This window comes from Cynocephalus volans, chromosome 6 (assembly GCF_027409185.1).
Source record: "Cynocephalus volans isolate mCynVol1 chromosome 6, mCynVol1.pri, whole genome shotgun sequence".
Lineage (NCBI taxonomy): Eukaryota > Metazoa > Chordata > Mammalia > Dermoptera > Cynocephalidae > Cynocephalus > Cynocephalus volans.
This window is the reverse complement of record NC_084465.1, coordinates 22492195-22514949: the sequence shown is the minus strand read 5'-3', so window position 1 is coordinate 22514949 and position 22755 is coordinate 22492195. Positions and strand designations below refer to the sequence as shown.

Sequence of the window (22755 nt, the reverse complement as noted above, 5' to 3'; positions counted from 1 at the left end):
GTTATCACAGTCACACAATCTACTAGGGATGCTGTAGGGAAGTACCATGCAAGGTGCAATGTGCTAAGTTGATAGGAGACAGGCAGAGTGTTACTAAATGTTCCTTAGCTTTGTGGCACATATAGTACCAGGTGCCACATTCCCCCATCTGGCCCTCAAAACTCTCTGAGTTGTGTATATGAGGAAAACAAGGCTTCGAGTTGTTAAGAAATTTGTTCTAGAGGTCATAAAAAGTGGGAGAATAAATTATATTCCTCTGGGAATCAGCAGAAAAGAGTATGGTTTCATAGAGATGAAAAGCACTCTTAAGCAGCATCCTTAAAATTAAAAGTGCAAATTCTTTTTCAGAGTTTGGTCTTTGGTCTGTTTTTCTTTGGAGAGCGGGTTGTGGGAGCTCATAATAATACATTTTCAAATGAATGTTTTTGAACATCTGAGACATGAAGGTAGGCAGTGAGTGGGAATGTACAGTTATATCTTTTCTTCTCTGAAGAGTTCCTGTCTATAGTCAGGGTAATATATGACTTTCAGAGGAGGTGTTCTAAGGATCACTAAGAAGTTATGTTGTGCGTAGTCTTATGAGCAACAGGGGGAAGAGGTGTAATACATGAACCCTAAATAGCAAATAGCACCACAGAGAAGAAAGTAGGTCTCTGTCTCCTAACCCACATATAAAGTATTCCCTCTGTAATCAGGAAGTGATTTTTTTGAACATAAATATATTATCAATTAGGAAACTGCGCCATAGAAAACAAATATAAATAAAACACCTTCCCCTCATCCTCCAGTTCCCACATCCTTATCTCTTTTTTTCTTCATGGTAATGAATTTCTCTACTGTTCCCACCCCAATTTTTAAAAACTCCCTTCCTTTTGCCTTTCTTCCCCTGCAACAGTGGGCAAAAGACAGCTCCCTGCCAGAGGCAGCAGGGAAAGGGCTGGGAATTCTTGCTGCACAGCTGAGTAGATGAGAAAGCGTTCGTTGGCTGGGTGTTGTCTCACAGAGCAGGTTATATGTCCAGAGCTTGTTGTGCACCTGTGTATGCGTGTACAGGGCTAATCTGAATAATGTGCAGTATGTCCCCGTTCTTTGTGATCAGAATTCTGTTGGTCAAAGAACAATCTCAGTCAGCATGTTGGTTTTAAAATCGGTTGACTTTGCTAGTACCAACCCCAAGTTTCAGGGGAAGTCTGGCCTGAAAAAAAGAGCTATTATTTGGGGACAGAAGAACCATTGTTTCTGAAATAGGAAGCAAAATGGAGAGAACTTTCCAAACATGTTTGTTACACAAGGGTCATCCTTATGTGAAAACATAGCAAAAGATCTTAAAACTAGGTTATAGATGGTTTGGAAGGGGGGAAAGAGCTACAAAATAAATGAATAGATATAGTGGCAGAAGCTAAGGACTGTTGGGAAAGAGTGGCTAGGTATTGGAAAATGTGTCTTACAAGAGCATTCAAAAAGAGTTCCCATGAAATTTTAGTTTGGAGTAATTAACTTAGGTAAAGAGGAAACGACATCTCTATCCTAAGAAAATTCAAATTAGACGTTAATGAAACAGTAGATACTTTAGCATGTGAAGATCATCTGTGCATTCCAGAAGCCAAATAGACTTTATAAATAGATCAATAATTAATTTAACAAACAGTAAGGTCCTCCAGGGTATAAAGCAGTGGAATAGGGGAAGGTTAGCTTGTATAGGTTTGTAAATAATTCAAGGGAATGAATCAAAAGTAAGAATAAGAGTACAAAGAAATTATGAAGACTGAGAGTAGAGCTAGCAGGCATTAAAGTTCCAACTTGGAACTGTGGTATTCTAGTGTCTAACACTTTTAAATCTGATCCCAAGAGTAGGCTTGATAGTAGCATATGTCACAGGCATTTAAGGAGAGGAAAGAGGATAGAGGGGCTACTGTTGCCGTCTTCATTAACTCTGAAATCCCCATGAATTCTTAATATCATAGATATAATCAGCATCCCTTTTTTCATTTTTAAAAAAGTGTTAGGCCAGGTAACAGCATTGAAGGACCTCAAAATTATTTACAAGACCTAATAACACATTGCTCTAGGAGTTAGGAAGGTGCTATTTCCACAATTTTCTAAATAGGAAATCTGAAGATTGGAAATTAAATAATTTTACCTCAGGTTAGAGCAGAAATCATTATGTGGTGTCTGTCATCCCTGTACAAATAGGAAGAGAATTCAGAAATAATTATTGTGCCAAAATTTGATCTTCTAAAATGTTTCCAGTGAGAAAGTCTCATGGGATCATTCTTCACTGTCTTTTTCTATCTCCTAAAAAGTTTGAATTCACAGCATTAACCTTTCTTTTCCTGCCGTGATAACCATCTTTCCCTTTTCAATTTATCACTTTGATGACAGCTGATACCAGTCTAAGCTAATATTGTAACAATTTTAGATAATATTGCAGATGCACAAGGACATCCTCATATGAATCAATTAAAGAAGTCACAGTAAGTTGCCATTGAAAGTGTAGCAGCTGCATCCTTGAAAACAGATGCTCTTCTGGGTCTGAATGAGTCCAATTTTGACTAATTTTAAGACCTAAACAGATTTCAGTCTGGTTAATGTTAGGATATGGAACCACTTGAGACATCCTAATGTCCTCGACTGATTGCTTCTCCATGACAGTTACTATGATGGCTTTCCTTGAGAGATGCTGGGTATTTGACATGCCAGGGCCTTTATGTCAGTGGAAGAGAGACCCCCAAGTCTTGGCTACAGCAAGGTGGACTGACTACTCATGAACTTAAAGTGGCTTCTAAAGACAGCCCAACTTATAGGGACAGTGCTTGGGCTGTAGGGACTGACCAGAATTGCTTTAAACTGTATTTCTGTAAGATTCCTCGTTAGCCCAGGAAACCAGCTGTAATGAACCACTTCCCCATCTCCACTCCCTCCCTAGATTATACGCAGGAAACTAGAGGGGAAATTATAGTTGGAAATGGCAAGTCATTCCTTCTTTTTTTCTGGTCTTTATCAATCTGTCATTATGTGAATTATTTGTCATGTTACATTGGTCAATTAAACCATTTGTTCAGTTTAATTAAAAAAGCATTTATTGAGCTCTTGTAATGCTTCCAGTAATTCTGCTAGCCTTGCAAATGGGAAAGTATATATAATATATAATCCCTGCCCTGAAGGAATTAATGATCTGAAAGGGAGATATACTGATAAACAGATAATGTTAATGGAATATGATAGCTACTATACTAGAATTGTGGAGGGTGGGAAAGGCCTACAAGAGCCACTGATCCTGTCTGGGGAGTCAGGAAAGACTTCTGGGGAATCAGAAAGAGCCAGAGGAAGTGTGAATAGTTTTGAAAGAAGAGTAAGAGGCATCAAAGGTGTAGAATCATGAAACAGCATGACATATTTAGGAAATTCGCTTTAAAAGGGTGGTAGGTGAAAGGGCCAGGGTTAGGGAGGGTATAAGTTGGACAGGAAGAAGAAAGTGGTGAAAGGTGAAAGACTGGAGGGGTGGGCAGAAATTAAAAGCCATGGGAACCATTGCTAGGGAGCTTAGACTCGATGACATAAGCAGTGGGAAACGTTGATTTTATTTATACAAGAAATTAATGCAGTTAAATTTGCATTTTAGATAAATAACTATTTATATAACTCATATTGAATTCGATAAAAAGGGGACAGGCAAGAGGCAAGGACACCAGTCACGGTGGAAGAAATAAGGTCTAAACCCAGAAAGTGGCAATAGATACAGAAAAGAGAAAATACGAGGGTACTTCAAAATAGTTCGTGGAAAAATGGAATTAAAAGATAATATGAGGGCCGAACCCATGGCTCACTCAGGAGAGTGCGGTGCTGGGAGCTCCGAGACCGCGGGTTCGGATCCTATATAGGGATGGCCAGTGCGCTCACTGGCTGAGTGCGGTGCAGACGACACCAAACCAAGGGTTCTGATCCCCTTACCGGTCACAAAAAAAAAAAAAAAAAAAAGATAATATGAATCTTTCCACAAACTTTTTGAGGACCCTTGCAAATATTAAGAAAATATTTAGTAAATAAAATTGGCAGAAATTAGTCTTTGCTGGAGAAGAAAGAGTCAAAGATTACACTCATGTTTGCAGGTTAGATTCCTGAATTGACATATCACGGATAGAAAGGGAATGCAGGATAAAGAACAGATGCTAAAGAAAGATAATGAGTTTACCTTTGAACACATTGCATTTGAGATGCCTATGGGGTGCACAAGTAGAGATATTTTTTATTTTATTCTATTCTATTTATTTATTAATTTTAATTTTATTTTATTTTGTCAATATACAAAGTGGTTGATTATTGTGGCCCACTACTGAAACCTCCCTCCCCCCTCCCTCCCAACAACCTCATATCTGTTCACTTGTCATATCAACTTCAAGGAATTATAATTGTTGTGTCTTCTTCCCTTCCCTCCAATTTATTTGTGTATTTATTTATTTTTAGCTCTCACAAATAAGTGAGAACATGTGATATTTCTCTTTCTGTGCCTGACTCGTTTCACTTAATATAGTTCTCTCTAGGTCCATCCGTGTTGTTGCAAATGGCAGTATTTCATGTTTTCTTATAGCAGAGTAGAATTCCATTGTGTAGATATACCACAATTTCCATATTCACTCATCTGATGACGGACATTTGGGCTGGTTCCAACCCTTAGCTATTGTAAAGACTGCTGCAATGAACATTGGAGAACAGGTATACCTTCGACTTGATGATTTTTATTCCTCTGGGTATATTCCCAGCAGTGAGATAGCTGGGTCATATGGTAGATCTATCTGCAATTGTTTGAGGAACCTCCATACCATTTTCCATATAGGCTGCACTATTTTGCAGTACACCAACAGTGTATGAGAGTTCCTTTTTCTCCTCAACCTCACTAGCATTTACCGTTCACAGTCTTTTCGATATTAGCCGTCCTAACTGGGGTGAGATGGTATCTCAGTGTGGTTTCAATTTGCATTTCCCAAATGCTGAGTGATGTTGAGCGTTTTTTCAGGTGTCTGTTGGCCATTTGTATATCTTCCTTTGAGAAATGCCTATTTAGCTCTTTTGCCCATTTTTTAATTGGGTTACTTGTTTTCCTCTTGTAAAGTTGTTTGAGTTCCTTGTATATTCTGGATATTAATCCTTTGTCAGATGTATATTTTGCAAATATTTCCTCCCACTCTGTTGGTGGTCTTTTAACTCTGTTAATTGTTTCTTTTGCTGTGCAGAAGCTTTTCAGTTTGATATAATCCCATTTGTTTATTTTTCCTTTGGGTGCCCATGCTTTTGAGATTGTATTCATGAAGTCTGTGCCCAGTCCTACTTCCTGAAGTGTTTCTCCTGTTTTCTTTAAGACGTTTTATTTTATCAGGGTGTATATTTAATTCTTTAATCCATTTTGAGTTGATTTTAGTATATGGTGAGAGGCATGGGTCTAGTTTCATTCTCCTGCATATGGATATCCAGTTATCCCAGCACCATTTGCTGAAGAGGCATTCTCTTCCCCAGTGTATAGGCTTGGTGCCTTTGTCAAAGATCAGATGGCTGTAGGTGTGTGGGTTGATTTCTGGATTCTCTATTCTATTCCATTGATCAGTGTGTCTGTTTTTATGCTAGTATCATGCTGTTTTGGTTACTATACCTTTGTAGTATAGTTTAAAGTCAGGTAGTGTTATGCCTCCAGCTTTATTTATTTATTTATTTTTTTGGCTCAGAATTGCTTTGGCTATGTGTGGTCTTTTGTTATTACATTTAAACTTCTGGATAGTTTTTTCCATTTCTGAGAAAAATGTCATTGGAATTTTGATGGGGATTGCATTGAATTTGTATATCACTTTGGGTAGTATGGACATTCTCACAATGTTGATTCTTCCAATCCAAGAACATGGGATATCTTTCCATCTTCTTGTGTCCTCTTTAATTTCTCTCAACAGTGGTTTGTAGTTCTCATTGTAGAGATTTTTCACATCCTTGGTTAACTCTATTCCTAAGTATTTTATTTTTTTGGTGGATATTGTAAATGGGCTAGCTTTCTTGATTTCTCTTTCTGCATGTTCACTATTGGAGAATAGAAATGCTACTGATTTTTGTGTGTTGATTTTGTATACTGCAACTTTACTGAAATCATTTATCAACTCCAAGAGGTTTTTTGTAGAGGCTTTAGGCTGTTTGATATATAGGATCATGTCATATTCAAACAGGGACAGTTTGACTTCATCTTTTCCAATCTGGATGCCCTTTATTTCCTTCTCTTCTCTGATTGCTCTGGCTAGTACTTCCAACACTATGTTGAATAGGAGTAGTGAGAGTGGGCATCCTTGTCTAGTTCCTGTTCTTAAGGGAAAAGCTTTCAGCTTTTCCCCATTCAGGATGTTATTGGCAGTGGGTTTGTCATATATGGCTTTAATTATGTTGAGATACTTTCTGTCTGTACCTAACTTGTAGAGAGTCTTTATCATGAACAAGTGTTGAATTTTATCAAATGCTTTTTCAGCATCTATAGAGATGATCATATGGTCCTTGTGTTTGATTTTATTGATGTGGTGTATCACATTTATTGATTTGCGTATGTTGAACCAACCTTGTGTCTCTGGGATGAAGATATCTTGTAAACTGTTAATCAAATGAGGTTTAGGAGTCTTCATTTTATAGATAATGGTGCAAACAGTGAAAATAGATGAGTTCACTCAAAATGTAATGGCAGGTAAGGAATACCAATAGCAGAAAAATTCCCTGGAAGCACCAGCATTTATGGGTGGGCGAAAAGGAAGAAGATTCAGAGAACGAAGCTTCTAAAGAAATGTCAGAAAAATAAGAGAGCACCCAGAAGAATATGATGCTGTATAAGCCAAAAGAAGACATGATTTTGAGAAGTAAATGGCCAGTGATGTGAAATGTACTATAGAGCTTTTAAGAGATTAGGACTGAAAAGCACTCAGTGGATCTGTCAGTTAAAATACCATTGATGACCATTATCAGAATAACTTTTTAATAAAGAAATTAAGGCGGAAATCATTGTGTCACACTGAAGAGTTAATGGAAGGCAGGTCAATGGAGAAAGCGAGCGTCGATAGTTTTTTTGAAGTCTTCGTAAGAATCCTAGGTCCTCGTGAGAAGAGTAATAGGGAGTAGGTAGGACAGAGGACCAAGGAGAGCAGCATGCATTTGAAAAAGTTGCTGAGTAAGGGTAAGGAGCTAACCAAGCACTAGGGAAAGGATTGACAAGTGGCGTTGAAAGCTTTTTTTTTTTTTTTGAGATTAAAATCCAGAACATTTTAGTGGCAACATCTGTACTTTTGTTCTGTTTTGTTTTGTTTTCCTGTCAAGGGATGAGTTGTAGAATTGGCCCAGGGTTAGATGGAGTTTTAGGGCAGTTATAGTGAAAGAAGAGGATTCCGAGGAGTTGAGGTTTCTGGTGAAAGAGTAGCTGAGGGGATCAGCCATGCAATACATGCTGTGGGCCCTAAGAGGAACCTGATCTACCAGGAGAAAATGAAGGGATTATTGAGTTAAAGTTGAATAGCAGGTACAATGGAAACGAGGGTATGAGAGAGTTAGAAGAAGAAAAGTTTTTGGTCTCAGAATATGATATTAGAATTTAAAATTTTGGAGGTTGGAAAACAGGATTTAACTTGGCAGCAGGTTACATTTTTTAATTTGCAGTGGTTTAAAGAGGTGCTTATTTTCCTACTAGAGCATGAAATCTGAAGGCAAGCAGTTGCTGGTGTTGGCCAATGGTTCATCAGTATTTAGACCAGTGTCTCTCTGATTCTCAATCATTCTCTCTCAATAGCAAGCTGACAGCTGCAACTTCAGGTACCACATTCACATCAGGAAAGAGGGGAAGGGAGAGAAAGGGGTAGCAACAGCCTCAGCTCTCTCATTATATCAGGAAAAACAAAAGCCTTTCCAGAAGCCACAGAAAACCCTACTTAGGGGGTCACTGGCCAGACTGTGACACATGGCCATCACTGGCTACAAACAGTGCTGGAAATGCAAACATTTAGCTTTCTAGAGTCTGTAACAGAGTGAACAGAGCAGATGAGAATTGGAAATATCTGTTGGTTCACCAAAAAAGCAGTGTCTGCCCCGGATACCAAGGTTCAGCTTCCTTATATAGGCCAGTAGTTTAGTACAGAAAACCACATTTACCTTGCCACAGACACTTAGCTAAGAATCTTAAAGATACATGCGTCTATGCAGTGTTCATAAGAGGAGCAAGGATATTATGAATGGTCCGATGTCACCCATCCCAGTATTAGAAAAACAGCTCAAAGCACATGTCTTAATGAAGTGATCAAGTACTAATGTTTTTAAAACCCAATGCATGTGAGCTCTGCTGATATGAAGAGCAATCCTGAGATAAATATACAACCACGTAGTCTCTAAAAGTGCGTGTGCAAATGCATGGGTGTGCGTGTGCAAATGCATGAGTGTGTGTATCCAGTGCCTTCCTGCCTTGACTGTAATGTCCCAAGCAGATTCTGTCAGCATTGCATTTTTGTAGATTTCCATTTGACATTTAAGAGCTAGTCAATTGTTTTGTGTTGTCTTTGTTTGCCACACTCAGCATTTCTTTGCTCAATATATTCCTTCTTGTTAAGAAAACTTCATAAATTTCAGTGAGCCCTCAGGAATTCATAAGCCAGCTTTTCAGGAGAGCCCTGGGCATAATTTTTCTGTGTTGCTTTAATAAAATGTTTTTGCTGTAGATTACAGTCAAATGAAATGCATGGCATGCTACTGTTCAAAACTGCTCTTTCCTCACTCATTGCAGGTTTTACCTTGACAGCTGATCTTGCCGTTGACTTACTCTACTTGCGTGTTTTGGGGTTTTTTTAATTTGTAGTGTGGCAGTGGTCAATTGCCACATGATGGAATTGTGTATTTCTAAGTAGGAAAGGGGAACTTTTTAGTTTCTTGGTGGGATTTGTCTAGAATACCTTTAACAGAATTTGGCCAATTGATATAGCTGTGGACCTCAGATGGGAAATGAGACTTCAGGATCCAATCTCTGCCTCTTCTCATTGATACATAGTGTATTAGCCGTTTCTGTTGCTTATAACATAAATATCTGGAATTGGGTAATTTATAAGAAAACAAAATTTATTGCTTACAGTTTCAGGAGCTGGGAAGTTCAAAGTCCAGGGAACACATCTGGTGAGAGCCTTGATGGTGGTGACAGTGACACAGGGATCTCACATGGCAGAATGGCAGAGCAGAGAGAGAGATAGCTCCTCATGCTCTCTCCATTTAAAACCCTCAGAATCTCACCCATGACCACTACTGAACCATCACCTTAATCACTTCTTCAAGGCCACACCTTTCAATTATCGTCATAGGATGTCCCACCCTCAACAGTTAGAGAGAGGATTTAGCTTCAGTAAGTTTCTTTGTGGGGGAGGACATTCAATCCACTGCACATAGGAAGCTCTCCATGCCACAGTCAGTGTAACAGAACAGAGGAATCCAGGGACTGAAAAGCCCTAAAATGTTTTGAAATATTACAATAGTGTTACTTAAAGTTGCTGTCATCTAACCTGCCACACGAAAACATTTTCAAGGCAGTGACCTTGCCTTGTGATCGAACACAAATAATGTTAACATTAGAGAGGGGATCCAGAGCCGTGCACCCAGGCTCCAGCAAATCAAGTTAGAGAACATCCAGAATGATGCCAAGATGGGTGACAATTTAAAGCCTATTATCACCATATTCCCTTCCTCCTTACACATCAGTTCTCTTGAACAACATTCTTTTTTTGCTTGCCATCTTATTTTAATTTATTACAGTCTGTTTCCACAGGGGAGAATTTAGCCTTATGAGCTGTTAGTCTGGGCTGTCTATCTGGGCCTTTCTCTGGGCTTGGCAAAGGCTAGAAATAGATACAGCACTGACAGGTCATAACTGTAGACATTGCTGCAGCCAGAGGTTGCCTCCCCACCCTGGAAGGTGAGCTGCCTCCTGAGTTGGTCATTGATGCCCACCAAATCTCATGTGCCCTAAGTCCAGAGAGCCCTTCTTCCAAAAGACCCTGTATTCTCTAATAGAGAGAATGATTTTCAGACAGAAAAGTGAAAAATACAGATAAATGGAAATTGAACTTCAAGATGGATGGAATCGTTTTGTAAGTACCTGGAGAAATCACATGCTAAAGAATAGTAATAATTGCTTGTGTTTCTATTTAAATTAATATTGGGTAAGTTTTTTATGCTGTTGTTATGTTTACCTACATTAATTTATTCAATGCCATGATATAGGTACTATTATCCCCATTTTACAGAAAAAGAAACTAAGGCAGAGAGAATTTAAATAATTAGCTCTTGGTCACATAAAGTAAATGGTGGAGACAAAACTCAAAGCCAGCCTTTGAGCCTCTAGAGAACTAAGAATGTTTGAATGAGATTGCCAAATTATTGATGGAATTATGGGGAACTAAAAATACAACAGAAGTCTAGAGATAAATAAATGTAGTTCACATTTTTTGCTATTCAGTATTTTTGTGAAGAAAATGTCCAAGTGCTGTTAAATATTTTCATAAATATTTATTTTGGAAAGATATAGAAGGTTTTATTAAATTTTCTGAAAAGAACTTTAAGGCTTGTTGGCTGTAAGCTATGAATGAGTTAAAGTGGAATGCAGCACACTACCACTTCTACCCTCTGGATTCCAGGCCTCAGTGCAAGCAACGTGGCATCTAATCTAAAAAAGGGAATTGATAGTTGTCTCTAGACAGGTCCGTAGTATTTACTCTGCTTGGTCCTGAGTCCCACATTTCAAAAGACATATAGAAAAACTGGAATGTTTTGGCTGGTAAATTTTGAGAATTGTAAAATGACTTAATCCAATCATTTGAAGAATGGTTGAAGAACTGGGGACAGTTAGCTTCAAAAGAGAAGACTTTAAGGAAGCAAAAAAAGGTATCTTCAGTACGTGAAGTACTGACACATATGAGAGTGATTGTCATGTTAGATAGAATCAGAGACAGTGATTAAAAGTTAATAAGACACATATTGACTTGATGTAAGACGGTCAAATCTTTCAGAGATGGGATAGGCAGCCTCTAAAGGTATTGAGTTTCCTTTCACAAACATTTCCGTGAGTGTGCAACCAGAAGCTGAACAGCCAGTGGAAGATGTGCAAAAACATAGACCCAGTGTTTGGGCCACACGACTGTTAAGGCCACACCCAATGCTAAGATTCTGTTTCCATCATTCTGTGAATTGACTCAAGACAATCAGCTGAGCTTCTAAAATAGTCTATCATATCTTGTAATTCTAATGCTGCCACCACTAGCAGTAGACAATTGGTGAAAACAAGATGAACAAAGTAATGTCATTTCAAAAAAATTTGTAGGCATCTCATGAAATGATTGGTGTCTTATCCTCACCCCTTCTTTCAGTGCTTTCTCCTGCTCAAGATAGCCACATGAACATGGATCTTCCCCCAGTGTCAGAGCAGATCATGCAGACTCTGAGTGAACTTGCCAAATCGTTCCAGGACATGGCTGACCGCTGCTTGCTGGTCTTACATCTGGAAGTGAGGTATGATGCAGCCAAGCATGGGACTTTGCAGTCGGAATGCACGTGGCTCATTAAGCACTTGTTTATTTCTGGGGAGTATCATCATAATTTTTGGTTCTTATTATTGTTGTTCATTTTTTTACACTGAAGGTGATTTTTAGTGTTATTCAGTGACTCTTACAGTATTTGAACACGTGCTGTGTTGTGAGTATAGTGATTCAGAATTGGCATGGCCTCTGAAATCACAATGGCCTGGATTGGAATGTGTATACCAACCGGCTAGGTGATCTTCGGTCAATTAATTAACTTTATAAACCCTCATTTTCCTCATCTTAAAAGTGGAAATGGTAATTCCTAACTTATAGAGATATTGTAAATGAAATAATGATTAGCACAATGCCAGCTCAAAGTAGCTTTACAATTATGGTGATTTCATTGTCATTGATATTTTCACTAAGGTACTCTGCTAGTCAAGAAGGCAATATACAGATAGAAGAACCATGAATCCTTCCTTTAAGGAACTTAAAACCCAAATGAAGAGATTAAGAAATAATTCGAGAAAGTAGTTTCAAAGATACTGTATTCTTGGACTCTTATTTCTTCTCTCACAGGGTAGAATGTTTTGATTAGCTTTGGTAGCCTCTTTAATTATACATATGGAAATGGTAGGGAAAAAGCAGTACGAAGTCTTCAGTTGTTTGTTCATTCATTCAACAAATACTTATTGAGTACCTTCTTTGTGCCAGACAGCGTTCTGAAAATTGGGATATAGCAATGAACAAAACATTCAAGGTCCCTGCTGTCATGGAACTACATTCTAATGGAGGGAAACAGCCAATGAGTAAACAAAAAAAGATAATTTTAGCAACTAAAATAATAAAATAGCATAATGGGATCAAGCAGGGCTATTCAGTAGCAGATAATGTGAGCTACAAATGCAAGCTGCATAGATAAATTTAAAATTTCTAATAGTCACATTTGAAAAAGTAAACAGAAACAAGTAAAATGAATTATTTAACCCAATATATCCAAAATATTATCATTTTAATGTATAATTAATATAAAAAGACAGATATTTTGCATATTTTTGTACTAAGACTTTGAAATCTGCATATTTTACAAGTATACACATCACAATTTGGACTACTCACATTTCAAGTGCTTAGTAGCCACATGTGGCTACTGCTGTCATACAAGACAGTACAAAGAGTGGCTCAGGTTAACTCAGAAGGGGGATTTTTCTTTTTTGTGTAGTCAGAGGAAATGTGATGAAGTAACAAGAAGAAGCCATCTGTACAGAAACCTAGAGGAAGAGAGTTTTAGACAGAGGGAGCAACACTCACAAAGGTCCTGAGACAAAATCAAGCTTGGCAGTTTTAGGAGCCTGATATGATTGTAGCCTGGTGTACAAGGCAGGTAGGGAGGACTGGAAGAGTAACAAGAAACAGAAACAAGATCCACAAGAAACAGGCTGGGGCACGATCACGTGGGCTCTTGAAGCCTGACACATTGTAGGGCCTTAGAGACCAAGTGGATAGTTCAGATTTTCTTCTAAGTGCGTTAAGAAGCCATAGAATGGTTTTAAGCAAGGGAGAGACATTAATTAATTAACATTTTTAAAAGATCACTCTGGCTGTTGTATGGAAAAGGAATTGCAGGGAGAAATATGAATGGAAGTAGAATGACCAGTTAAGACCAGTTATGAGCACCAAGATGACAGAGGTGGAGGTGTAAGAAGTGTTGGATTTGGGACATTTACTAAAAGTAGAGCTGATAGAATATTTTGATAGACTGGATTGGACACAGGCTGGTAGCAGTGAGAGAAAGAAAGGACTCAAGGAATCCCACTAGTTTTGGGGCTAGAACAACTGTGTTCATTTAATCTGTGTTCATTTAATGGCTGCCATTAAATGAAGTGAGAAAGGTTGGGGGAGGGGTAGAAATCCAGAATTCTGTTTTCAAGATGTTCAGTTTGAGACGCTTATTAAACATCTAGGTAGCAATGACAAATAGACAGTTGGACATATACTTTTGAAACTTCAGGATTAGAAATCTCAGGATCAGAAAGTGTTTGGTATGGTAATACATTTTCTTCTGTATTACTTTGGAACATTATTAAACTTGATAGAATATTCTATTTTCGTTTGAATTCTTTACTAGATTTAGATTTTAAAATGTAAATAGGGCTTTGATTCATAGCTAAGCCTTTGGAATATGTTTGGACTCCAGTTAGAACTCAGATATCTTTCAGGTGTGTTGATGTTACTTCTTTATGTGTACCACATGCTTCTTTAATATCAATATCTTGCCCAATGAGTTACTTTTTTATTGCTTGTAAGCACCTTGGGGGTGGAACAAGAAAAGTAGCATTGCAGATTGGGAATCTTATTTTACTTGACATTATTTCTGACCTTATTTCTTACATTAAGCTGTCCAGAAATAAAGGCTCTTAGTATATGTTTTCTGATTTGTTTTACAATAATTTTTAGATATGTTTTCTGTTTATTTACAAGCTAACAGTGAGATAAATCAGATGTTTTCTATGAATAGATAAATGAAATAGACAGAAGAGAAAAAACAGTAATATTATCATACCTCTGTTCCCTGGTTTCAAAAAAAAAACAAGGGAGCACCAAATTAATTACTATCACAAGTCTTAGAATTTATGCTATTGATTGTGTGGTTGCATGACATGTTCTGCATTCAGAATTATTTACTTGTAGTGTAGTTAATTCCAAGTGGGATATTTTCAACACGTTTGAGTAAGATCTTTTTAAACCTTGACCTCTGTTCTGCCCTTTTTATTTTTGTTCATCTTGGCAATGCTATTCTTAACGCTGAACATGTTTTAGTCATTATTTATTGACTTTACAAGAAACCATACAGTGCTGTAACACCTATTGTCATATCTCCTTCAACATTAATTTAAAAACAGAAAAAGGTAATTTGAAGAATGAATAACAAAAAGACTGAATTTTAAAGTCCTGGATGCAGAATTATATTATCTTTCCTTGACTTTTACTGAGAACACTATACATGTTTATTTTTTCTAAATTAAATTTTCTCACTTCCTCATATAACATGGTTTCAATTTCAGGTTCCTTTCTTATGACTATGCTTTATTTTGTCTTTGTTCCTTCTAAAGTATGGTACATAAAACTAGTGAATGTTGACACACTTTATTCTGTCCTTTCCATTAGCAATTGTTTGGGGTTTGTACAGTGATGATACAAAATGAATAAGACAGATGTCACACAAATCATTACACTGTAGAATAATAATGCTAGAATAAAGACAACTGCTAAGTGCTCTGGGCACCCAGAAGGTGTGGAAGAGACTATCAGCTCTTCCAGGTGTGCGTCGCTCATTGTTCTGGCTGGCTCCAGAACCGGAAACAGTCCTATTGCATATTAGATACTCAGTAAAAACTTGATTGATTCTTAAGAATTAGCTGGTTTGAAATTAAACCCAGATAAAATAAGTGTGATTTCCACACACACAACCTGTTGCTGTTTAAAGAAAATGAATTAGTTTGTAGATTCTGTTTTCACATGGTAGTTCACTTGTACATCTACGGCATATGTCTAAGAGGTACACAGAGTGTGTGGCCAGCGTCATCATCGTCATAATCAACTAATGTTTGTTTTGTTCCCAGCCTGCTAGAAAAGAGGAGTAGAACATAGGCCTTGTCATCCGGGAGCTAGTGTGATAAAGAAATGGCTGGTTAGGTACCGTCTCTGGCACTTTTAGCCAAAACATCACTGTAATAAGAGAGCAGAGATAAAACAGAAGAAAAAATTCATGGGAAAAAAATGAATGAGATATGCTAGCAAGAAGTCCAGAACAACTTGAAATGCCAAAAATTTGTCTTATCCCCCAAAATATCTTTATATCCATAGCCCACATTTTTTAAAAACATTTTTAAAGTTTAAACCAAACAATGTTCCCAAATTTGGCAGGTTCTATGTTGAAGGACCCATCCAAAGAGCATTTGACATTTTACCTGAGTCTCTGTAGGTCACATTTAACCACCAAGCAGCCCCTTTCCACAGTTTGAAGGGTAAAGCAGATGACACCCCCAAGAGATGAAAGACATGATGAGATCATTAAAAATTGTTGGGATTTTTTTCCCTATTTGAGCTTTAGAGGAAGAAAATTAAGTTGCTGTTTGAGTCCAAGATGCCAAGAATGTCACCTTCAGCTGATTTCTTTCACCATCAAGAGGGCTCTAAGTAGGTTCAACAGCAATGTCTGTCACTGTTGGGATCCTAAATGTGCACTTTCTGAAAATCAACCATCCCACTGTGTAATCAGCAGTGTTTTCAGAAAACCTTAATGACAAAGTCATGTTAAGGTCAGCAACAATGTGCCAGAACTTAAAAGAGACGGCGGGGGGGGGGGGGGGGGGGAACACGACTACTTGAATTTGACATTCACTTATGACTATTTAAATTTCTTTTGACTTCTTTTCTTATGACTATTTGAATTTCCTAATTAGTCCCTCTACTTCCAACTGTTTCCATTCTCTACCATCAATCTACTGTTATACTGTGCCCGAGGGATCTTGCCAAAGCTCATACGTGATTATATCATTTCACCTCTTAAAATCCTCCTAAGGCTCCCTATGGATTCTAAAAATAAAGTCCAGATTCCTTAGATACCCTCCAAAGCCTGTGATGATCTGGTCTCTGCCCATCTCCCCAAGGTCCCCTCAGGCCTCTGTCATGTGATCTATGTGCAGCAGAGAGGAACCACTCACGATTCCTCAGAACTATCCTCCGTTCATAGCCTCATGCCTTTTTATGTGGGATTCCCATTGTCTGGGGCTACAAAGTATATAGTTTACTTTTAAAAATACTTTAGCATGCATGCTTTGATTTCATTTTCAAGTAAGTGCTACTTTGTTTAAATTTCAACCACAGTAGCAGTTGCCCTATCATGAATCCCTCACCATAGCTGGTCAACTTTCATTGTATCAGAAAGGTCACATTCCAGAGGCAGCTGATATTTGAATTCTCTTTCATGAACACGCTATAAGAATATAACATATCCTATACAAGGCTTAGCTCAAAATGGATCATAGAATAAATATAAAACCTAAAACTTTAAAACTTGTAAAAGAAAACATACGAGAAAATTTGTGTGACCTTTTTTAGGCAAAGATTTCTTAAACATGACACCAAAAGCACCATGCAGAAAAGAAAAAAATAAGTTGAAATTCATCCAAATTAAAAACCATTCTTTGAAAGACACTGTTGAGATAAAAAGACAAGCTAAAGACTAGGAGAAAATATTTTTAAAATATATATCTGATAGATCAAATATCCGAGTCATGGGTATTCCAGAAGGGGAGGAAAATGGAGATTCCATTGAAAACATATTCAACAAAATAGTGGCAGAAAACTTCCCAGGTATAGGAAAAATCACAGATCTTCAGATCCAGGAAGCTCAACGATCTCCAAACGTATTCAACCCAAAAAGGCCTTCTCCAAGACATGTCATAGTCAAATTGGCAAAACTCAGAGACAAAGAGAGAATCTTAAAAGCTGCAAGAGAGAAGCGTCAAATCACCTATAAGGGAGCCCCAATCAGGTTAACATCAGACTTTTCATCACAAACCCTAAAAGCTAGAAAGGAATGGGATGATATTTTCAAAATACTAAAAGACAAAGATTGCCAGCCAAGAATACTCTACCCTGCAAGGCTATCCTTCCGAAATGAGGGGCAAATAGTATATTTCTCAGACAAACAAAAACTGCGGGAGTTCACTACCACACGACCACCCTTACAAGAAATCCTCAAGGGAGTACTGGGTTTGGTTCCTGAAAAATAACTACCACTGCCATAAAAACCCAAGAAAAATCTAAACCCACTAGTATAATAAAAATGGCATTCATGAAGAGAAAACAAGCTAACAAAAACACTATCTACAACCTAAGGAACCAACAAACACAGAAACCAAACAGTAAATCAGAAAGCAAGGAACAAAAGACACTTAAGACAACCAAACAACCAATAAAATGCTAGGAATAAATCAACACCTTTCAATAACAACTCTTAATGTAAAAGGCTTAAATTCCCCAATTAAAAGACACAGACTGGCTGACTGGATCAAAAAGCAGGACCCAACTATATGCTGTCTACAAGAGACCCACCTCACCCATAAAGATTCACACAGACTAAGAGTGAAAGGATGGAAAAAGATTTACCATGCAAACAGAAAAGAAAAACGAGCTGGAGTAGCTATTCTTATATCTGACAAAATAGACTTTAAACTAAAAACCATAAAAAGAGACAATGAGGGACACTACTTAATGATAAAAGGACTGATCCATCAAGAAGACATAACAATCATAAATATGTATGCACCCAATGTTGGAGCAGCCAGATTTATAAAACAAACTCTATTAGACCTAAAGAAGGAAATAGACACTAATACCATAATAGCAGGGGACCTGAACACCCCACTGTCAATATTAGACAGATCATCTAGGCAAAGAATCAGTAGAGAAACACAAGATCTAAACAAGACTCTAGACCAATTGGAATTGGCAGATATCTACAGAACATTCTACCCAACAACCTCAGAATATTAATTCTTCTCATCAGCACATGGATCATTCTCCAGGATAGATCACATATTAGGTCACAAATCAAGTCTCAATAAATTCAAAAAAATTGGAATTATCCCATGTATCTTCTCAGACCACAATGGATTAAAAGTAGAAATTAATAACAAACGAACCTCTGGAAACTATACAAACACATGGAAATTAAACAGCATTCTACTTAATGACATATGGGTCCAAGAAGAAATCAAGCAGGAAATCAAAAAATTTATTGAAACTAATGAAAACAATGATACATCATACCAAAACCTGTGGGATACTGCAAAAGCAGTATTGAGGGGAAAATTTATTGCATTAAACGCTCACTTCAGAAGAATAGAAAGATGGCAAGTGAACAACCTAACACTTCACCTTAAAGAACTAGAAAAACAAGAACAATCCAAACCTAAAGTTAGCAGACGGAAAGAAATCATTAAGATCAGAGCAGAACTGAATGAAATTGAAAACCAAAAAACAATTCAAAAGATCAACGAATCAAAAAGTTGGTTTTTTGAAAAGATAAATAAAATTGACAAACCATTAGCATGGCTAACAAAAAAAAGAAGAGAGAAGACTCAAATAACAAAAATTAGAAATGAAAAAGGCGATATTACAACTGATTCATCTGAAATACAAGGAATCATTCGAGACTACTATAAACAGCTATACGCCAACAAATTTGAAAATCTGGAGGAAATGGATAAATTTCTGGACACACACAAGCTCCCAAAACTGAACCGTGAAGACGTAGAAAATTTGAACAGACCAATAACAATAAAGGAGATTGAAGCTGTTATCAGAAGGCTCCCAACAAAGAAAAGCCCAGGTCCAGATGGATTCACAGCAGAATTTTACCAAACATTCAAACAGGAATTGACACCGATTCTTTACAAACTATTCCAAAAGATTGAAACGGACGCAAATCTCCCAAACTCATTCTATGAAGCAAACATCATCCTGATACCAAAACCAGGTAAAGATATAACCAAAAAAGAAAACTACAGGCCAATATCCCTGATGAATACAGATGCAAAAATCCTCACTAAAATACTAGCAAACAGAATACAGCAACACATACGAAAAATTATTCATCACGATCAAGTGGGATTCATCCCAGTGATGCAAGGTTGGTTCAACATACGCAAATCAATAAATGTGATACACCATATTAATAAACTCAAACACAAGGACCATATGATCATCTCTATAGATGCTGAAAAAGCATTTGATAAAGTTCAGCACTCATTCATGACAAAGACCCTCTATAAGTTAGGTATAGAGGGAAAGTATCTCAACATAATTAAAGCCATATATGCCAAACCCACAGCCAATATCATCCTGAATGGGGAAAAGCTGAAAGCTTTTCCTTTAAGAACAGGAACTAGACAAGGATGCCCACTCTCACCACTCCTATTCAATATAGTGTTGGAAGTACTAGCCAGAGCAATCAGAGAAGAGAAGGAAATAAAGGGCATCCAGATTGGAAAAGATGAAGTCAAACTGTCCCTGTTTGCAGATGACATGATCCTATATATCGAACAGCCTAAAACCTCTACAAAAAAACTGCTAGAATTGATAAATGATTTCAGCACAGTAGCAGGATACAAAATCAACACACAAAAATCAGTAGCATTTCTTTTCTCCAATAGTGAACATGCAGAAAGAGAAATCAAGAAAGCCTGCCCATTTACAATCGCCACACAAAAAATAAAATACTTAGGAATTGAGTTAACCAAGGAGGTGAAAAATCTCTATAATGAGAACTACAAACCACTGCTGAGAGAAATTAGAGAGGATACAAGAAGATGGAAAGATATCCCATGCTCTTGGATTGGAAGAATCAACATAGTGAAAATGTCCATACTACCCAAAGTGATATACAAATTCAATGCAATCCCCATCAAAATTCCAAAGACATTTTTCTCAGAAATGGAAAAAACTATCCAGACATTTATATGGAACAATAAAAGACCACGCATAGCCAAAGCAATGCTGAGCAAAAAAAATAAAGCTGGAGGCATAACACTACCTGACTTTAAGCTATACTACAAAGCTATAATAACCAAAACACTATGGTACTGGCATAAAAACAGACACACTGACCAATGGAATAGAATAGAGAATCCAGAAATCAACCCACACACTTACTGTCAGCTGATCTTTGACAAAGCCATCAAGCCTATTCAGTGGCGAAGGGACTGCCTCTTCAGCAAATGGTGCTGGGACAACTGGATATCCATATGCAGGAGAATGAAACTTGATCCATACCTCTCGCCGTATACTAAAATCAACTCAAAATGGATTAAGGATTTAAATATACACCCTGAAACAATAAAACTTCTTAAAGAAAACATAGGAGAAACACTTCCGGAAATAGGACTGGGCACAGACTTCATGAATACGACCCCAAAAGCACGGGCAACCAAAGGAAAAATAAACAAATGGGATTATATCAAACTAAAAAGCTTCTGCACAGCAAAAGAAACAATTAAAAGAGTTAAAAGACAACCAACAGAGTGGGAGAAAATATTTGCAAAATATACATCTGACAAAGGATTAATATCCAGAATATATAAGGAACTCAAACAACTGTACAAGAAGAAAACAAGCAACCCAATTAAAAAATGGGCAAAAGAGCTAAGTAGGCATTTCTCTAAGGAAGATATCCAAATGGCCAACAGACATATGAAAAAATGCTCAACATCACTCAGCATCCGGGAAATGCAAATCAAAACCACATTGAGATACCATCTAACCCCAGTTAGGATGGCTAAAATCCAAAAGACTATGAACGATAAATGCTGGCGAGGCTGCGGAGAAAAAGGAACTCTCATACATTGTTGGTGGGACTGCAAAATGGTGCAGCCTCTATGGAAAATGGTATGGAGGTTCCTTAAACAATTGCAAATAGATCTACCATACGACCCAGCTATCCCACTGTTGGGAATATACCCAGAAGAATGGAAATCATCAAGTCGAAGGTATACCTGTTTCCCAATGTTCATCGCAGCCCTCTTTACAATAGCCAAGAGTTGGAACCAGCCCAAATGCCCATCATCGGATGAGTGGATACGGAAAATGTGGTACATCTACACAATGGAATACTACTCAGCTATAAAAACGAATGAAATACTGCCATTTGCAACAACATGGATGGACCTTGAGAGAATTATATTAAGTGAAACAAGTCAGGCACAGAAAGAGAAATACCACATGTTCTCACTTATTGGTGGGAGCTAAAAATTAATATATAAATTCACACACACACACACGCACACAAACCGGGGGGGGGGGGGGGAGAAGATATAACAACCACAATTATTTGAAGTTGATATGACAAGCAAACAGAAAGGACATTGTTGGGGGGGAGGGGGGGAGGGAGAAGGGAGGGAGGTTTTGGTGATGGGGAGCAATAATCAGCCACAATGTATATCGACAAAATAAAATTTAAAAAAAAAAAAAAAATATATATATATATATATATATATATATATATCTGATAAAGTTCTTATATACAGAATATATAAAGAACTCTCAAAACTTAATAATAAGAAAACAAACAACCCAATAAAAAAAAGTTGGGCAAATGATGTCAACAGATAGTTCACCAAAGAAATATAGATGGAAACCAAGTACATGAAAATATGCTCAACATCATTAGTCATGAGGAAAATGCAAATTAAAACCACAATGAGATACGACTATACGTCTAATAGAATGACTAAAACTTTTTTTTAAAACTGACAGCACTAAGTGCTTATGAAGATGTGGAGCAACTGGAACTCTGTATATTTCTGGTAGGAAACAAAATAGCACACCACCTTTGGAAAACATTTTGGCAGTTTCTTACAAAATTAAACATACACTTACTATATGACGCAGCAATCCCACTTTTAGGTATTTACCCAAGAGAAATGAAAATTTATATTTATGCAAAAACCTGTACATGAAGTAGCTTTATTCATGACCTCCCCAAACTGAAAACAACCTAAATGTCAACTGATGAGTGGACAAATTGTGGTATATCCATTCAGTAGAAGGCTACTCAGCAATGAAAAGGCATGAACAACAAAACAGATGAATCTCAAATGCTTTATGCAAAGTGAAAGAAGCCAGACTCAAAAGGCTATGTACTACATGGTTCTATTTGTATGGTATTTTGGAAAAGACAAAACTGTAGAGACAAAACAGATCAGTGGTTGCCAAAGGCTCAGAGTGTGCCTGCAAAGGGGCACAAGAGAATTTTGGGCAAGATGGTCATGTTCTATAATTTGATTATGGTGGTGGTTATGCAACCATGCACAATTATCACAACTTACAGAACTACACACTAGAAAGGAGGAATTTTATTTTTTGTAAGTCATTTCTCAATAAACCCAACTTTAAAAAAGGAAAGGTGATAAGCAAGGTCTGCAGTTGCTTCATTAGGGATAATACCCAAGGCTTGTGTAGCCATATGTTTAAGAATGTTTCTTGTTACCTGATGCCAGCTGCAAGGCTAACAGAACCCTGACTCTGGGTTATCATCATGTCTGCCTCCGTGACCTTCCTTACAAGATCAGACAGAGCACCTAAAATGATATCGACTTAGGATTTCACTGAGCTTACAGAACAGCCTGGTTGA

The 22755-nt window shown here is 37.4% G+C and overlaps 1 protein-coding gene across 1 annotated transcript in view; it reads left to right on the top strand.

The window, feature by feature from the left end:
- EXOC4 (exocyst complex component 4) overlaps window positions 1-22755 on the top strand; it is a 791906-nt gene that overhangs the window by 710770 nt on the left and 58381 nt on the right. Inside the window, exon 15 of the mRNA XM_063100340.1 lies at window positions 11403-11544. Coding sequence (XP_062956410.1) covers window positions 11403-11544 — 142 coding nt within the window. The remainder of the gene's footprint in view (window positions 1-11402; window positions 11545-22755) is intronic.